This window comes from Mirounga angustirostris, unplaced genomic scaffold (assembly GCF_029215605.1).
Source record: "Mirounga angustirostris isolate CCGP_5_RB_7025 unplaced genomic scaffold, mMirAng1.0.hap1 SCAF_1, whole genome shotgun sequence".
Lineage (NCBI taxonomy): Eukaryota > Metazoa > Chordata > Mammalia > Carnivora > Phocidae > Mirounga > Mirounga angustirostris.
This window is the reverse complement of record NW_026991709.1, coordinates 130216949-130234122: the sequence shown is the minus strand read 5'-3', so window position 1 is coordinate 130234122 and position 17174 is coordinate 130216949. Positions and strand designations below refer to the sequence as shown.

Below are 17174 nucleotides of genomic sequence, written 5' to 3'. Positions count from 1 at the left end.
GGCAGACAGCAGTCACGATGGTGGCATCTCTCTGGGTGAACCGGTCTAAGTTCTTCCGATGTGCCATCTTGATGGTGCCTCACAACAGCTTTATGATGGCGGATGTGATTATTAAGCCCGTTTCGCAGATAAGGAAAATCACCTTCCATGCCCTTATGTAGTGAAATTTTATCTCCTAGCTTGAGCATCCAGCCTCCCGAAGGCCGGACAGGCAGGGGCCCTGTCAGCATTGATCATGGCCTTCACCTGACCCCAGCTTCTCTCCTAAATCTCTTTCCTGAGAAGTCTTACCATTTCCTTGCACCATCACCCTGCCCCCCGCATCCTCCCAGCTTCACCTCCCTGCTGCTTGCTCAGCTTTCAGCTTGCCTTTCTCTCAGGGCCCCTAAGGAGGGTGAAGTGTTTTTACTCCTCTTTCTGCCAGGTGGGCTTAAATAGGCAATCACAGCAAGACAATTAAAAAAAATCCAGAGGGAGTCTCCCTCTTTCCCCCTCCTTCCCCTTGTTTAATTTATTTCCTTTATAGGAGGCCTAGGGGAGCCGGGTCTAGGCTGCAACTGCTCACATAGGGCTCGCCAGCGAATTCGCCATCCAGACACAGGGCATGCGGGCCCTCCCCAACCCCGTGGGCTCTTGAACGGCCGCTCTGATCCAGAGGTTATGTTCTCCTTGCCCATGCAGGTCCCTCTGGAGACCCATCATGTGGTTCTCTTCCTGATCATTGACTTATTTCCTGGTCCTGGAGAATTTCCTGAGGGTTCAGTGTCCTTGCTGCACAGGGATCCGCTGAGCTGGTGCAGGGACAGCCCGGGGCCCCACTCCTGGACGCTGCCCTTCCCACACTTGCCCCTGCCTTATGGTGAACACACAGCATCCCCAGCAGCTCTGCTCAGAAGAGCACAAATGGCCCCTTGTGATGCATTTCTGTTGATGGGAGCATGCTTTCTTCATCTGTAATGAACAGGCCAGGTGGGGAAGGCCTGTGCAGGGAAAGGTTCAGAAGGCGCCCCAGATGTCCACCTGTCACTTCTCTCCTGGCCTGCAACATTCCTGTCTGTCCTTCCCTCAGCGTCTCTGTTGCAACATCTTCAGTCAGAGAAACAAGGAGGCCAGAAAGGTCCACACAAATTCAGATTGTTCTCACTGTCACTGAAATAATTATCAAACATCTTCCAAGCGCTGCCCTTCCTATCCTGTGCCTAGTCACTTAAAATGCTTAGAAATGCCAGCCAGAAACCTGAGCCAGTGACCTCAGTTGTATTTTATTCAGTAGGCCTTCCTGGCAGCCAGCTAACTGTGTGTGGGGGGGGAGGAGGTATCCTCCTGAGTGTGGCCTTTCTGATATGTGGCCCCCCTCCCGCGCTGGGCCAGCGCCCTCCCCTCCCCGTGCCCCCAGGATGGTTCTACCCTGTGGTTCTGCCTCCTCCCGGATCTGCCACCTGCCACCATCTTTCTGGCCTTTCAGTCAGTCCATTATCAAAGAGCTGTTGAGCTCCCAGCTGTGGGCAGCAGCTCCTGCTTTCTGTGTACTGATGAAATTAGCCTCTTGTTAGATTTGGGAACAGCGCAAGGTTTAGGGTTGGAAAGACTCTTGGCTTTGCCACTTTCCAGCTTGTGATGCCTGGGGGATCCGCTTAAGGTTTCTGGGCATAGAACCGATGTGGCCCCTCGCGTGGGCTGGGAGAATCACATCAGATGGTGGAGGTGAAAGTGCCCGTGGCTACCGCTGTCCTTGCCAGGGGATTCCCGTGGAGCCCTGCGTATGCCGTGGTTCCCCTACTTTGTCCTCACAAACAGGCCCCACCCAGGCCCAGATGTGCCTTGCTGGTCGTACCCGCGCCTGACAGAAGTCTGAAGCAGTTTCTCTCAGATTCAGGAATCTGGATGGGCTCCAGGCCCTTCTGCCCTCTTGTCCCACCACAGAGCCCACAGCCCTGCTTCCCAGTGCAAACCTTTCATCTGAGCCCCCCTGCCTGTGACCTCAGCAGACCTTAGCTCCCACTCAGTCCAACTACCAGGTCAAGTCCGACTCCCACATGTTCCTTCCCACCCAGCCAACTCACCAGCCTCCTCCTCCTCCCACTCTAGCCCTTGGAGGCCCATGCTGTAGCCAGACGCTGAACTCTCTCCTCCCTCCAGCCTGGAGGTCTCTTGGAACACCCGGACCCAACCAGCTTGCCTGCTCCCTGCCAATCACAGGCTCCCTGGGGCCTTACTTGCAGACAGACTGCAGACTTCTGTCCTGTGCCTAAATCCCCACTGCCTGGCATGGGCTTCAGAACTGGGCATCTCCCTCTTTCCTTCCTGCTCCTGAGGAGCTTAGCAAGGCCCTAGCGGGCCTGGCTATCAGGCTGGCAGCACCCAGGAGGCCCCAAGATCCCTCCTCCTCCCCTAGCTTGTTGCACTTGTCTGGCTCAGGTCAATCCAACAAACATGTATGTATCCCCTGTCATATTACAGGGACTTTTCTGCACGGGGGGATCTAAATAGCATGAGGCAAGCTCCCCCTGTGTCAGGGAGGAAGAGAAAGACACGAAGACAAATAAAAATAAAAGGCAAGACCGTCTTGATGCTCCTTGGGTGCTCTGCCAGTCTGATTCTTCAGCTGTTCTCAGAACATTCTCAGAAACAATGCCTTTCCCCCTCCTTTGGGACTTTCTGTCCCATGTCTGGAAAAATCTTCCAGCTGGGGTCATGGCAGAGTCACAGAGCAGCTGAGAAAATTTAAACAAACTTGGGACTTCTTTTTGGAACCCTCAGTGCCTGCTCATGTGATGATGTGTGCTGGAGAATCAGAATATTAAAACATCAAAGGGCATCATTTGGGGACAGTTTCTCTTGGCCGGTTTCCATGTGAGTAGTGAGAGGATTGTGGCCAGGGCTCCAGCGGGAAAGGGGAATTAACTAAAGGGTTACGCATCTGAAATCAGGTTTCTCCCAATATTTCATCGCTACTAATGCTTTGGAGGCTCTTGAGTCCAGCAGCATTTCCTTCCCTTCCTGACAAATTTATTTCTGTCTCTGGCTTCAGCCCTCTTCCCTGGGGAAGATCCTGATGGGAGGGCTGGGGCTCTGTGAGCACCGCGCTGTCTACCTTGTCTGGCAGTCTCTGCCTTCCCTTCACCCCACGTCCAGCAGCCCCCCTTCCCCTTTTTCTGTTTCATTATGCATTTGGGAAAGTTGTGTTTCTGTCTTGCCATGTGAGTGGGGGATCCTTCTGGGTGATAAAGTGTTGTCATGTGTTTTTGGACTTTGGCCGTGGTCAAATTCTCCACTCGCCTCTCCCGTGCAGAGGCTGTGATTTCTTTTTCTTTTTAATCTCTATGTGTTTGTGCTTGACTAGAGCAGACTGTGATGATTGGTGCTCTGGCCCACCCTGGGGTCACCTGAGGACAGTGGGCTTAGCCTCTGCCTGCAGGCGTTCTCTGGAATGGGAACATGCCCCAGCAGGCCGGACAACCCCAGGGAATTCCTACCTCAGGAGTGGCTCTCAGTTCCTGAGGATAAATGCCCAGGCTTCCTTGCGCCTTGGTAAGGCAATCTGAGGTGTATTCTGTACAGTGTCTCAGGGGCCTCTGTTAACTGAGTCCCAATTACTATAGCAGTAACCTGCTCATTAATGCACCCTTCACTGGCTTCCCTCGCTTCCCTATTTCCTACCCCTACTCCCTCGCTCTGTTTCCTGGGATCACGTCCCAAATAAACTACTGGCACTCAGAAACTTACAGGGTTTGCTTTGGAAGAAATCCAGATGAAGTCAGGGACTCACTAAAGCATCGCTTATCTTCTTGTCTTTAGTAGCTGGGGCTTTTATTTGAACCCCTAGCACGTAAGGACTGGACAAGGCCTGATCCTGTAGTTCACATCCTGTCCCCCTTAGTTCCAATCCATTGCTTGATTCCGCTCCATTACAAGCCTTCCTTTGCTCGACTCCATTCCTCCAGTGTGTATTTCAAAGTCATGAATATAGTCTAGTGATTACCACCTCCGTACACCAAGACCTAATTTCTTGCGTGAAAGCATCTACTGGTGAGAGGTGGCTTCCTGAGTCAGGTGAGTGGACTGAGAAAGGTAATTTGGAGTGGGGATCATAAATAGGCCAGATTCGGTTGTTTAAAATCCAGGTGGCCACTTTTGAAGATGGGCACCTTTCTTTCCTAATTGGTTCTATCCAATGGAAGACCTGAAATGGTCCCCCCGGTAGCTTAACTCTTGCTGATGACAAAGTGTCATGGCCTGGCATTGCTCCCCAGAGATCTCGGCTGCTGTTTGCTCAGATAGAGCTGTAAAAGACTTCCTTTGCCTGGAATACAATACCTATTGGGATAATTTTAGATGTTGTGTGGATGGACATATTTGGTGTTAATGTGCCTCATCATTCCCTTCTGTTTATAGCAAGTGGTAGCTGTTTGGTCATGAAGCAAAGTTTCCTTTTTAAATTCATTTATTTAACTAAAGGACAGTGATTGTGCTTAAAAGAATAATAATTCAGCTAATGTTTGGATACTGCAAAATTGTGAGAGACTGAAGTGTGGGAGACCGCGTCCCAGACTGTGGAACGAGGCCCGGTCTCCCCTGCAGGGAGCATGAGTGTGCTGTGTCCTTTTTGCTAATGTCAACCATTGTTTACGACCTTTAAAATATTTCTTTGAAAGAAGGGTGGGGATTTTCTTATTATTCCAATAGATATTTTTGGAAACCAAAGCATATTCCTGACTAGCCTGTGTGAGCAAAGCTTTTTAAGCTGAGTAAACTCTGATTGCTTGACTAAATGAGTAACACAAAAATAGACCTTCAAGACTTAGATTGAAATTCCAGGTATTTGTTCCTCGAGGCCGATGCTTCTCGCTCGTGGCCAGCAGCACGTACGGCTGGCGCGGGTCAGCTGCCGGGTGGTAGTGAGTATTGATTTTTGAAGAACTGAGCTATAAATGAAGGAAGGAAAAGCTCAGAGCTCCACTCCCGGTGCCATCTACCTACCACTCCAGGCAGGAACCCCCATTTATGGGAACATACTTATTTTTACATATCAATGGTGTGTTTTTGATGTGCTTGATTAAGTATTATGGTTTTGGCCCCAGGAAACACCGCTGCAGTTTATAAATAGTGAGTTCAGGGGTGTACAAGGTTCCTGGAATTAAAGCAGTATTTTTATTTTTATGTGTCTCTGTATATGCACCTTTTTAAAAAAGACCAGCTCTTACCCAAATATGTCCACTTTTTCCCCCCCAAAACACCTCTGTATGAGTTCCTAGAAATGTCTACAATGTCTTCACAGACACCTGACTGTACAAACTGATCCCAGATAACAGTTGTTCATCATCATATGCCAGATTCAAAACCCACGTCCCCCACTGGAAGCTCAACCTTTGACGTCCATTTCCCTTTCAAGCCTCCCTAACTTACAACCTGGAATCAGGTGTTATTATTTGGCAACAGTGCACCCTAACAGAGAGTTTACCTCTGACAGCGTTTCTCCAAGCTCCTAAGAGGCTCCACTAGACCCGAGGAGGCAGGTTTTTATCACTGTTTGACCTCTTCTCTCCCACTTCCTTTACAAATCCCAACAGAAATGGAGATCCTCGCCCTTTTCAACAAACCGAAGAGCCATCAGAAATGCCGGCAATACTATCCCGTCAGCATTCCTCTCCGGGTCTCCAGGAACGGCCAGACGGTGAGCGGCTTGGACGCCAACTGGTTAGAGCACATGAGTGACCACTTCCGGAAAGGAGGCATGCTGGTGAATGCGGTCTTCTACCTTGGCATGGTCAATGGTATGCAAGTTACAAACCTTGGGCGGCCCTCACCAACTCTGCTTCTCTTTTCATCTTAGCCCGCCTTCGGAGCCTGCCCCATTCAGAAAGCTCCGCAGCTGATAAACTCGCTGCATTTGATTTCTCCTTAACGCATTTGGAGGAATTGTCTACAAAACCCACCACCTGTGCCCCCTGAACCTTTCTAGGAGTCAGCCAGGTATCTTCTAAAATGACAGCAAAAGGGAAATGATTGTGTTTTTGTTTTTTTTTTTAAGATTTTATTTATTTATTTGAGAGAGAGAGAATGAGAGAGAGCACATGAGAGGGGGGAGGGTCAGAGGGAGAAGCAGACTCCCCGCCGAGCAGGGAGCCCGATGCGGGACTCGATCCTGGGACTCCAGGATTGTGACCTGAGCCGAAGGCAGTCGCTTAACCAACTGAGCCACCCAGGCGCCCAATGATTCTGTGTTTTTGATGGTGGCCTCCAATCCATGTTGCTTTTAAAGCCTTTTAAAAAGATGATTTCCCGTTTGTTAATTACCCCCTGGGATCATGCCACTCCAAAAGTGCAAATTGTTTGTAGACACTATTACTGTTGGAAGTAGCAGCAGAAGCACCTTGGAATTAACCCCAGGGAAGCGAATCGAACTGCCTCGTTTCTGTAAGCTCTGTAGAGACACACACTGTCTCTGGGTCTCACGGCACCCAGTGCCCCCTCCTCAGTAATGAGTTCCCTCTGGGGGTGGCTGCATGGAGTAGCCCTATTGACGGCCGCTCTTCTAAGGCAGAGAGAGGGTGTGCCCACAGCGGGGAAGTGTGTCAGGCAAAGAAAGGGTTTGGGGTTAACACAATGGCAGGCTGAGTCACTAGGGTGCAGCAAAGCTGGGAGGCAGTCTGGGGAGTGGGGCCAACATGCCAGCATGTTAGGATCCTGAGGGCTACCAGTCAGCAGGATGCCTAAGTGAAATGTAACACCAAATCTGTTGATCCCAGCCGAAGCTGGCAGGGGGAATTGACAGCACCGTGTCTTGGTTGTCGAGCAGTTTTCTCTCCAAGAATTAGCAGAGTCAGGAACAGAGTTTGGATTCTACCTTATTTGCAATCCTTGAAATGCCAGCAAACATCTGCGGAAGAGACATCAGTCTTAATTCGGAAGGTACACGCTTTAAATCATCAGAAGCCTTGGAACACTGTACAGCACAGACAGGTCTTAATTTTGGATGCGAGTCCCTTGTTCCTATCTAAATATCTGTATCTCATGTTAACACGTTAATACGATAGCAGCAAGCACTGTAAGTATAAGGGGCCAGAACCATTTGTGGAATGGGTGAATGATGTAAGAAAGGTGGCTGGCTCGTTCAGAATACTGTCAAGCAGCACTGCCCAACAGAACTTTCTGTGATGATAGGAAAGTTCTGTATCTGTGCTGTCCAACATGGTAGCCACCAGCCACACTGGCTCTTGACCACTTCAAAGCACATAAATATAAATTACTGTATGTTCTTAGTGGCTAGTTGTATATTGGTGTGGTTCTAGGGTATGCATTTCATTAATACAACTAATGAAGAGCCAAGTTGGCTCTCTGCTAGCAAGGTTGGTAGCCTCCCTCTGTACAAGGAAGCCTTCCCTGGGGCCTTGGGGAGGTTCTGGAGGCCAGAGAACATCGCAGTCTGTTTTGAGATGCACCATAAAACACTAGTGGCATCTACTTGCAACAGATGTTTACAGCCTTGATTCACTGGCCTTAGGGGAGGCCGGGGAGGAGCCCCTTCGCTCCTGCCTCCTGCGGGGATGCCCCATCACCCATCTTGGGTGGTGTCAACGACTCCTTTTATTTCCCCTTAGGCCCGTAGAGGCTCTCTGTGGCCATACGCCCTTTTAAATATCTCCCTGGGAAACTGATGGTTAGTTGTACTAACATCTTAAAGATGTTCAGTGACTCACTGAGCAGAGCGGCTACATAGGCAGCCCCGCTTTGGAGAATTCAGGTGTCAAAAGGGAAATTTTTTCTGGTCCTGCTGCCCAGCATGTCTGCGGCAAGCTGAGGACACCTCGAAAGTTCACAATGCCATTTATCATCTTTTGGGCCATTATGGCTTTGGCAATCAAGGCCACTCCCTCCTCCTTCCTCCTACCCTGTTCTCTGACCTCGAGTCCAAAAACACAGATAATTCATAGAGTTTTTTCTTCAGATTTGACTGGAGTGTTTGAAATGCTGTTATATCCTCCCTTGGCTTTAGCTGCATGAAATTCAGCCCTTCTGCCTGGAAGACAGAACATGAAATTTCCCCTGGCAAGTGCAACTGGAAGCCGAGCCCCAAGCTCCACCGCAGCTGCCCGGCTTGGTCTCGGGGATGGCTGCAACATTCTCAGAACAACATTTATTTAAACCCACTCAAAATCCAAATGCAATTTCACCCTGTGTGCTTCGGATGGGAGGGGAATGTGACTTGGGAGTAATGCTCAGTGGGTTAGGGTGTTTCTGCTCTGGAAAAGCCCAAGTTTTCTGTTGGCCAGGGATGAAATATGCATATGCTCTTTTCCCAGAATTAAAAAAAAAAAAAGGCAAGCTGATCATAATTCTAAAAAGGGACCTATTTCTAATAAGATAGTTAGTGTCCTTACAAGTAAACCTGGCAGAGTTGGAAGCACATCTTTAAGCTGTTTACCATCTGGAAAAACACCAGTCTTGATTCTTAAATGGATATTTGTACTCTGAAATATTTCCCACAGAGTCATTTTTTTTTTTTAAAGATTTTATTTATTTATTTGAGAGAGAGAGAATGAGAGATAGAGAGCACAAGAGGGAAGAGGGTCAGAGGGAGAAGCAGACTCCCTGCCAAGCAGGGAGCCCGATGCGGGACTCGATCCCGGGACTCCAGGATCATGACCTGAGCCGAAGGCAGTCGCCCAACCAACTGAGCCACCCAGGCGCCTCCCACAGAGTCATAAAACTCATGAGAACTTTGTCCCATAAACAGGGTGATGTTTTAGCCTGAATTATTCAGTTAAGACTCCAGCTTCTGTTTTCAAGCCTTTACCCCCAGGACATGGAAAGACTTGAATGGTCCTTAAATTTGGGCCTTTGCTGAGTCTCTAGGCTCCTCTGCTAGGGTCAATTATTAAGCCTTAGAAGGACCAGGTGTCTTGGGCTGGGGAGACTGTGCCCTTGGGCCCTGGCAAGCCAAAACACAGATAAAAGTGAAGCATAATCATGCTAATTGACACCTAGCAATTACTCTGTGTTGGTGCTGGTCTAAGCAGTTCAAACATAGGAACTCATTTAATCCCCATAACTCAGTGAAGCAGCTACTGTTGTTATCCCTGTGGCACGGCTGTGGAAACTGAGGCACAGAGTGGTTAAGGCATTGCCAAGGTTAGTAAGTGGCAAGAAAGTAGTAGGATGAAAGAAGGGGAAAGGGAGGGAAAAGGAACATGAGGAGGAGGTAAAAGAAATGACCGTGTTGGCAAGAGGTTTAGCCTCCCAGGGAGGCCTTGGTGGCCCTGGGGAAGGGAGGGGAGCTCCAGAGTCACCTTTAGGGAGGTAGCAGGACCTGGGTTGCCAGCCTCCTGTGTGGATGAGTCCAGGGGTAGGTCAGACAGCCGGGCGGACAGAAACACAGAAACACCACCCAGTGAGACAAAGACCAGAATCTCTGCTTCCAGAGGGTGGGAGAGGCCAGGAGGGGAATCCTTCTGCCATTGGTGAGGAGTCAGGTGGCTATTCCCAAGGGGAAGGGCAAGGTGGACCTGGGTGCCCACCATCTGAAGACCCCCCCAGGAGCCTGCTTTCTTAAAACCAAGGGCCTCCAGGCCAGCAGAATCCCTGCCACCATCACTGGCTACCAATGCTCCTTGCCCGCGCGGGTCCTCCCTTTGTCCCCTGGCTGGCCCTGCCCTTGCTCTGCATTCCTTATTCTACCCTTGCCCTATCCTCGTCCCCACCTCCCCCTGCCCTCGCGCCATGCTCCCTTGGCCCTGTCCTGACTCTCCTTCCCTCACTCCCCCGGCCCTCCCCTCACCCTCTCCTGCCCCACAGTCCTTACATCTCTGGCAGTATCATCCTTACCCAGCCCACATTCAGATGTTTTCTGTTGTTTCCAAAATGTCCTTTGCAGCGGGTGGTTCAGACCAGAATCCAGTCCACCAGGTTGTGCTGCATATGGTGACCATGGCCTCACTTCTCTTTGACCTAAAAGAGTCATTTCTTTATGACCTTCACTGCTTGAAATAAACCCAGCCTCTTACGCTGCAGAATGTCCTGCATTATTTGTCCGGTCTGTGCCTCGTGATGTCATTTACCTAATTCTCTAGCCTCTATATCCTGCAAACTGGCATTTCGTTCTAAGGCCTTGATAAATGAAGCACTGTGACTGCAGTACATTCCAGATGATGTTGGGTTTTACACGCTGCACCTCACCAGAAGACACGTTATACCTAGATGGCTCTCCTTTGCTAGCCTTTTGAAAGATTGTCTTCCCCGAGAACGTCCGCATCTAAATCCAAATGGCATTTGGTATTTTTATCATCTTTTTTGATGCCTAGCATAACCTACATTATTTTATATTTGCAAAATACACCTGTAAAAAATGTACCTATTTCAAATAAAATACACATAGAGATACATGTTTTATACAGACATACTTACAAGCCCTCGGGTGGGTTCTGCGTCCTATACTTCTTAGCACCCCAGGGGTTGTAAACCACGCACCGTATACAGAAGGTGATCGATAAAAGTTTCCGGATGATGTTCAGTAATGCCGATGGAGATGAGGGGAGAAGCTGGTGTTAGAGTGCGCATCACAGGAGCCTGGGGGATTGAAGAGCTAGGTGTAGGCGGAATGGAAAGGAAGGGAGATGAGGCAGTTCCAGGTGCTTCCAGCAGCCACTCCCTTGGAACATGGCCATCTCTGGGAATGTTTGGCCTACTGATTATAGGCATGGCTCCTATTTCAGAGGAGCCACTCACCAATGTTGGGGGGAGAGTTTCCTTATGCCATAAATGCATTTTCCCTTGTATCCATAGCACATCTTCAAATGAACTTTTTTTTTTTAAGACTTTATTTATTTTTTGACAGAGAGAGACACAGAGAGAGAGGGAACACAAGCAGGGGGAGTGGGAGAGGGAGAAGCAGGCTTCCCGTGGAGCAGAGAGCCCGATGCGGGGCTCGATCCCAGGACCCTGGGATCATGACCTGAGCCGAAGGCAGACGCTTAACGACTGAGCCACCCAGGCGCCCCTTCGAATGAACTTTTTTTGCAGTATTGCACACATACAGAAAAACTATGCCCATTTTAAAGATATAGCCCAGTAGATTTCTACAATGTAACCAGCTCCAGAGCAAGAAAGAGAATATACCAGCCCCCCTAAAAGCCCCCCTCATGCCCCTTATAGTCCCTACCCCCCGGGAGTGACCGTAGTCGCAACTTGAAACACCAGAGATGAGTTGTAAACTTTATATGAATGGAATATATGAATGAATGCCCTTCTTGTGTTTGGCTTCTTTCACTCACTGTATTTGTGAGATTCATCCACATTTTTACACGTAATTGCAGATCATTTTTTTCTCATTGCTGTACACGATCTCTTGTGTTGATATGTACAACTGATCCACGTCCAAGTATGTTTTTATTTTTTGTCCCATAGAGGAAGTCATGCCATCTGCACAGATTTAACCCCAAACTGAAGCCCTAAGGCCAGTCTCACTGTGACTCCACTAAGACGCCACCCGAAACACCAAGCGTGGAATATGGTATAGTGGTCAGGTAATTCTGCAAGGCTAGGAACCCGGGCTGGGCATCATGACCCCCAGCTGGAGCCTCAGCGCCCAGCATAGAGTGGTAGCTCAGTGACTCTCTGTCCATGATTGAAACGGCATAGGCTTTGGAATCAAACAAACCACATTTTAGATCTAGTTTGGCCCCTGAGTTCCGTTTGAACATGGACACATGATTGAACTTCTGTGGCCTACCATTCACTCACTCACTAAGAGGGAGTGAGTCGCCTTGCAGATTTGGGGGAAAGATTCAATGAGAAACTGTCAACTGTGCCTGGTCTCATGCCTCACAACCAGCAAGCCCTGCACCAGCGCATTTCTTCCCTGTCTGGTTGGCCAAATGGCTCTGCACTTGCAGGCTCACCTTGCTGTAACTGAAGAGGGGGAATACCTCCTCTAGGTCACTCAGGCAGGCCAGGAGCAGCCATGAGGGCTCGGGAGGAGGGAGGCAGTAGGCCTGCTCACTCTTTTGATAATGTCAGTCAATTGGGCTTGGTATTATGGTTGGGGAGCAGCATGGTACCATGACGTGGGGTTGGGTGACCAGTGACCCCATTTACGGTGGGGGTTGCAGGTCGGTATGACAGCATGCACAGTTATGGTTATGCAGTTGGCACACACCATTCCTGGCACCAGGGTGGTGCTGTAAGCAGCCTCTGATGGGGAACAGGGGCTCTCAGAGACCCAAGGAAATCTCTTAGGCTGGGTACCCCAGTAGGGACAATATAGTCCAGTCTAGCTCGTTAAAAGGAGAATGGTGACTTTTTATTTCATCCCGCAAAACTAGACCACATACATTGACCACTTGTCACCTTGTGCACGTTTCTAGCTGGATTTTGGAGAACACCATGAGGATAAGCCCGAAGCTTAGCTCGCTAAGTCCCAGAGGCTGCGGGGGAAGAGCGGTTGCCCCCCAGAATTTACTTCTTGGAATAATAGGGCAAATCTCCTTTTTGCACATCCTTCTTGTAAATCACAAGCTTGGAATGTTAAGGTGGCCTTTTGCCAAAAGACCGGCATCAAATATTTATACAATACCAGGGCAAATAGCTCTCTGTGCACAGTAGGGAAGCATCTTTACTTTAATAAAAAATGCAGTGATAATGGAGTGTTTTCCATAGATGTAGGGTGATTTAACCTTTTACACTGGGAGCCTTCCCTCTAAGCTAGACCTATTTATACCCAACTCGGTGCACATTACAGCATGGCTGAGACAGCGAAGGGAATGAGGAGATGGAGAGTGGACGAGGCCGTCAAAACAAGGGGCTCTTTAAAAGCCCAGCTGTCTGCTCTCTGTGGTTCATTGACTTTTTTGCTGTTACAGATGATCAAATTTTGACAGCCATTCTGAACTTGCTTCATAGTTAAGTAAGTGAATCAGCACTCTGGATTCAGAATAGCAGAGTGGTGGGCTGAGAGGCTGGAGAGCCGACAGTGGATGAGACAGCTGGTAAATAAGGACCTGGTTTATTCCAACTTCACAGCCCACATTTGGCCATACCTCTCTCCACTGACCACACAGTCGTCCTTCCAGGCCTGTGACCTGGGAGGAAGGAGGGGAAGGAAGTCTGGCTGAGCGGCAGTGACTCCTTCCCCCTTCTGGACCCCAGCTCTGCTGTGCAGGGCTGTTGGCAGGCTGAATACACATCATCATAATTCTGTCAGAGCATGTTCTCTAGTACGTCAAGGACATGGTAGGCAACTTTTAAGGGCTTGCAGCTTTTCCGTTGAGGAGATTTGTATGTAAAGACTTTGGAAATTGGAGAGAACATCTTTTGGTAGAAGCCTTGTGGGAATTTGTGCTCTGTTGGTATAATCCTGAGGGAATCATTGAGTCTGTTCTAGTCTCGAGTATCCCCAGGTCAGGACTCGGGAAAGCTTTATTCAAAGTGGTTCTATAGGGCATTCCTACTGTGGCAGGAGCTCCAGCTGGATCTTTGTTACCCGGAACTTTAAAAGTGAGCTTGACGATGGTCCATCTTATCCTGAAGCCCCAAATACTTGTAATGTGGTTCAGCTGAAGAGGAGCCCTGTTCTTCCCTGGTTATCTCTGTAAAACGTCTCTTAGGGGGGCATCGAGCAAACACTTGGGGAAGACTTTTTAGCAGAGCAGATGAGAGAGGCAAGCTTAGCACTTTGGCTAAAGCTCTTTGATAACAGTCTCTCATTTAAGGAAACAAATAAGAAACTGGAGCATGGTGTTGATTAACTTACATTGCTCTTACTTGAAATGGAGTATTATCCTGTCAGGTTAGAATAGTATCTGGATAAGGCTGCTGTACTCCAGGAATTACTCTCACAGCTGTGGTTTGTTGAGCTGGTCAGGCCTCTCTATCGTTCTGGAATAATCAAGAATACCCCCAAGCCAACCAAAAGTATACCCGTCTCCTATTTTTTAGGTTTAGGTTGGGCATTGCATCAGTCAGCTTTTGCCACAATAATGCTGGGCAACAAACCACTCCAGAGTCATTGGCTTAAAACAGTAATGATTTATTCTGTCATATTTGTGGGTTGGCCTGAGCCACTCCATGAGGCAATTCTGCTGATCTTAGCAGGGCCCCCTCTCAGGTCTGTGGGTCAGCTGATCTAAGCTGAGCTCCACTGGGGCAGCTCCGTTCCATGAGTCTTTCAACTTCTTGGAACCAACGGCCTCGCTGGGGCATGTCCTCTCAAAGTGGTGACAGAGGTAGAAAAGATGAAGCTCAACCACACAAGCACTTGCCAAGCCCCTATTGCATCATACCTGCTAATAACCCGTTGGCCACACAAGTCACATGGATAAGCCCCTCGTTGTCTGGTCTCCCCACCAGTCATCTTAATCTTGACTTCCTTCTCTCATGGTTCCATTGCTCTTGCGGTCCTTGGCTGCCCCTCATTCACTGTGCATTTCTACTCCAGCTCTGTCCTCTACCTAGAACTCTCAAACCCTGAAGATCCATAAGGCTTCCTTGCTTAATTAAGTTCCATCTCTACTCCAAATGGGGAGACCTGCCCCGGTCACCTCTTCCAAAAATAGCCAACCACTGCCTCTGCCTTCACTCCCTCCCCTTAGCCCACTTTATATTTTCATAGCATTTATCACCTGTGACATTATGTTGCTGTCGCCCTTCCCCCACTGCAAGGTAAGCTCCAAGGGGCAGAGACTTCATTTGTCTTGCTGCCTGCAAGATCGCCAGTGAGGACAGAAGTATCTTGCATGAAATTGATGCTAGGTAGGCATTGGAATGAATGAATGAGTAGCTAGAAAGGTTTTCAGTATAAGCTCGAATGCTTCCAGTTAACACAGTGTTCACTCTTCTGAGGTTTTATCTTCCATTTTTTAGTTTACTGTAAGGAAGGTTCTATTTATATTATACTAAAATTTTCTCCCCATAGTTCCTAAAACTTTCTGATCTAGTTCTGCCTTCAAGAGCCATGTAGAGGAGAGAAAAAGAAAATTATTTTTCATGTGTGTTATCTGTTAACTGGTATTATGCTTGTGTTAACTCTTGCATTAACCTTGTAGAAAAGGATAAAGAGAAATGCAAATTGTACTTAATCCCACCACTCATACCTGCTACTAGATTTTATGTATTCCCTTAAAGTTTGTTTGTCTAACCCCTTTTAACATAAAAGTTCACATACAGCTCATACTGTAGTCCTGTATCCTGTTTTTTTTTCTTTATAACATTGTCTCTAAGGAATTTTTCTGAATCATTAAATTCCCATGATTTTTTTGTGACCACATAGTATTTAATTGTATGGAAGTCTCCTAAGTTACTTAACTACTTTTCTATGGTTGAGTATTTGGATTGTTGAGCATTTAGATTATTTTTTTAATTTTTAAAAAATTTATTTATTTGAGAGAGAGTGCATGAGTGGGAGGGACAGAGGGAGAGGGAGAGAGAATCTCAAGCAGACTCCATGCTGAGTGTGGAGCCTGTCACGGGGCTCAATCCCAGGACCCTGAGATCACGACCTGAGCTGAAACCAAGAGTCAGATGCTTAACCAACTGAGCCACCCAGGAGCCCCTAGATTATGTTTTCAAGTAATTTTATAAGTAAAGTTTGTAGATAAATATTTGATGGCTTTAGTGGTTATTACCTAGATAGACTGAAAGAGGTAGGATTTCTGAGTCAAAGACGATGGACTTTTTTGTTTCAGGCTCTTGAGACATCATGAAATTGCTCTCCAGGAAGATCATGCAGTTAAAAATTCCCTTAAGTGCCATAAGCTTTTTATACACATATAAAAAATGTTAAGCTTAGCCATTTATTTATTTATCTTTGCTGTTGCAAATAATTTTCTCACTTAATGGCCTTTGGATTTTGTTTATGAAGTCTTTTGGAAGACAGAGGCTAAATATTTGTTAAGTATTTACATCTGTTGGTCTTGTTTTTTTGTGGCTTCTGGAAAATGCTGGCAGTTCCAGAACTCCAGTGTGATTCAAAGGACTTTCTGAGTTTACCTCCCTTTCTGATACAAAAAAAAAATCATATTGTTATGTGCATTATCTTTTTAAAATAAAAATGGTGTATCATTAAACGTATTTCTATGTTTATTGCCATAGCAAAATACCACAGACTGGATGGCTTAAATTATAGACCTATATTTCCTCGTAGTTCAGGAGTCTAGGCGTCCATGGTTAAGGTACTGGCAAATTCGGTTTCTGGTTGAGGCCTCCCTTCCTAACGTGTAGACAGCCACTCTTCTCTCTGGATCCTCATCTGGCCTTCCCTCTGTACAAGGAAGTGGGGGGGGGGCGGAGAGGGAGGCGCGCTCTGGTGTCTTCCTCTTCTGGTAAGGACATCAGTCTTAATCAGATAATGGTCCACCCTGATGACCTCATTTAACCTTAATTAACTCCTTAAAGGCCCTTTCTCCAAATACAGTCTGGAAGTTAGTGATTCAAATGACTTTGAGGGGCGGAGGGAGGACACAATTCAGTACATAGCAGTGTGCCTGATTTGTAGCATAGAATCTAGGGGCCAGGAGTGATTCTGTATCCTCAATCCCATTTCGCAGATGAGAGACCAAGCCTCTGAAAGGGGTCACATTCCTTTTCATGATAGAGCATGGATGCAAACCGCCTGCTTCTCTGGCCAGTCCTCTTTTCCACTGTCTCTTATCTAAGTGAATTTAGGGCATTTAGGAGCCATTAAAAAGGGGGAGGGGAGGGGTAGAAAGCACCCCCCATAATGATTTCTACTGTGGCGGGGACCCTGGTATAATTTTCTTTATACTCTCCTTGCCTAAGACCATGAATCCTTCTTGAATCCTGTTAAGTGTTTAATGTAAGTTTGTTGAGTTGTGCGGAACTCAGGACCTGGTACACTGACTAGAGCAATGCTGGAGGAAACATTTTCAGTGGTAAATCGTTTGGGAAAATTCCCCTTTCCCGCAAATTCTGCCTCTTGACAAGAGCTAGCTGAAGAGTTTTCTGTACAGCTGCCCACATCCTGAGAACGTCCAAGAATCTGCGCATCTAGAATGCATCTGACAAGCTCGGATCTGGCGTGTTATATCTGTCCCCCCTTAAAAATCTCTTCTACCTAAATATAGTTTTCTTCTAAAAACTGTCTCTAAATGACTGTGTTTTACCCTGAATAAGTTCTCCCCAGTGCATCCTGACGTTGGAGCGTGAAAAAGAAGGTAAACGCG

General features: G+C 47.7%; 1 protein-coding gene across 1 annotated transcript in view; it reads left to right on the top strand.

Annotated features, from left to right (window-relative positions):
• Positions 1-17174, top strand: part of RFTN1 (raftlin, lipid raft linker 1) — a 195116-nt gene that overhangs the window by 139744 nt on the left and 38198 nt on the right. The window contains exon 6 of the mRNA XM_045903855.3: positions 5571-5774. Coding sequence (XP_045759811.1) covers positions 5571-5774 — 204 coding nt within the window. The remainder of the gene's footprint in view (positions 1-5570; positions 5775-17174) is intronic.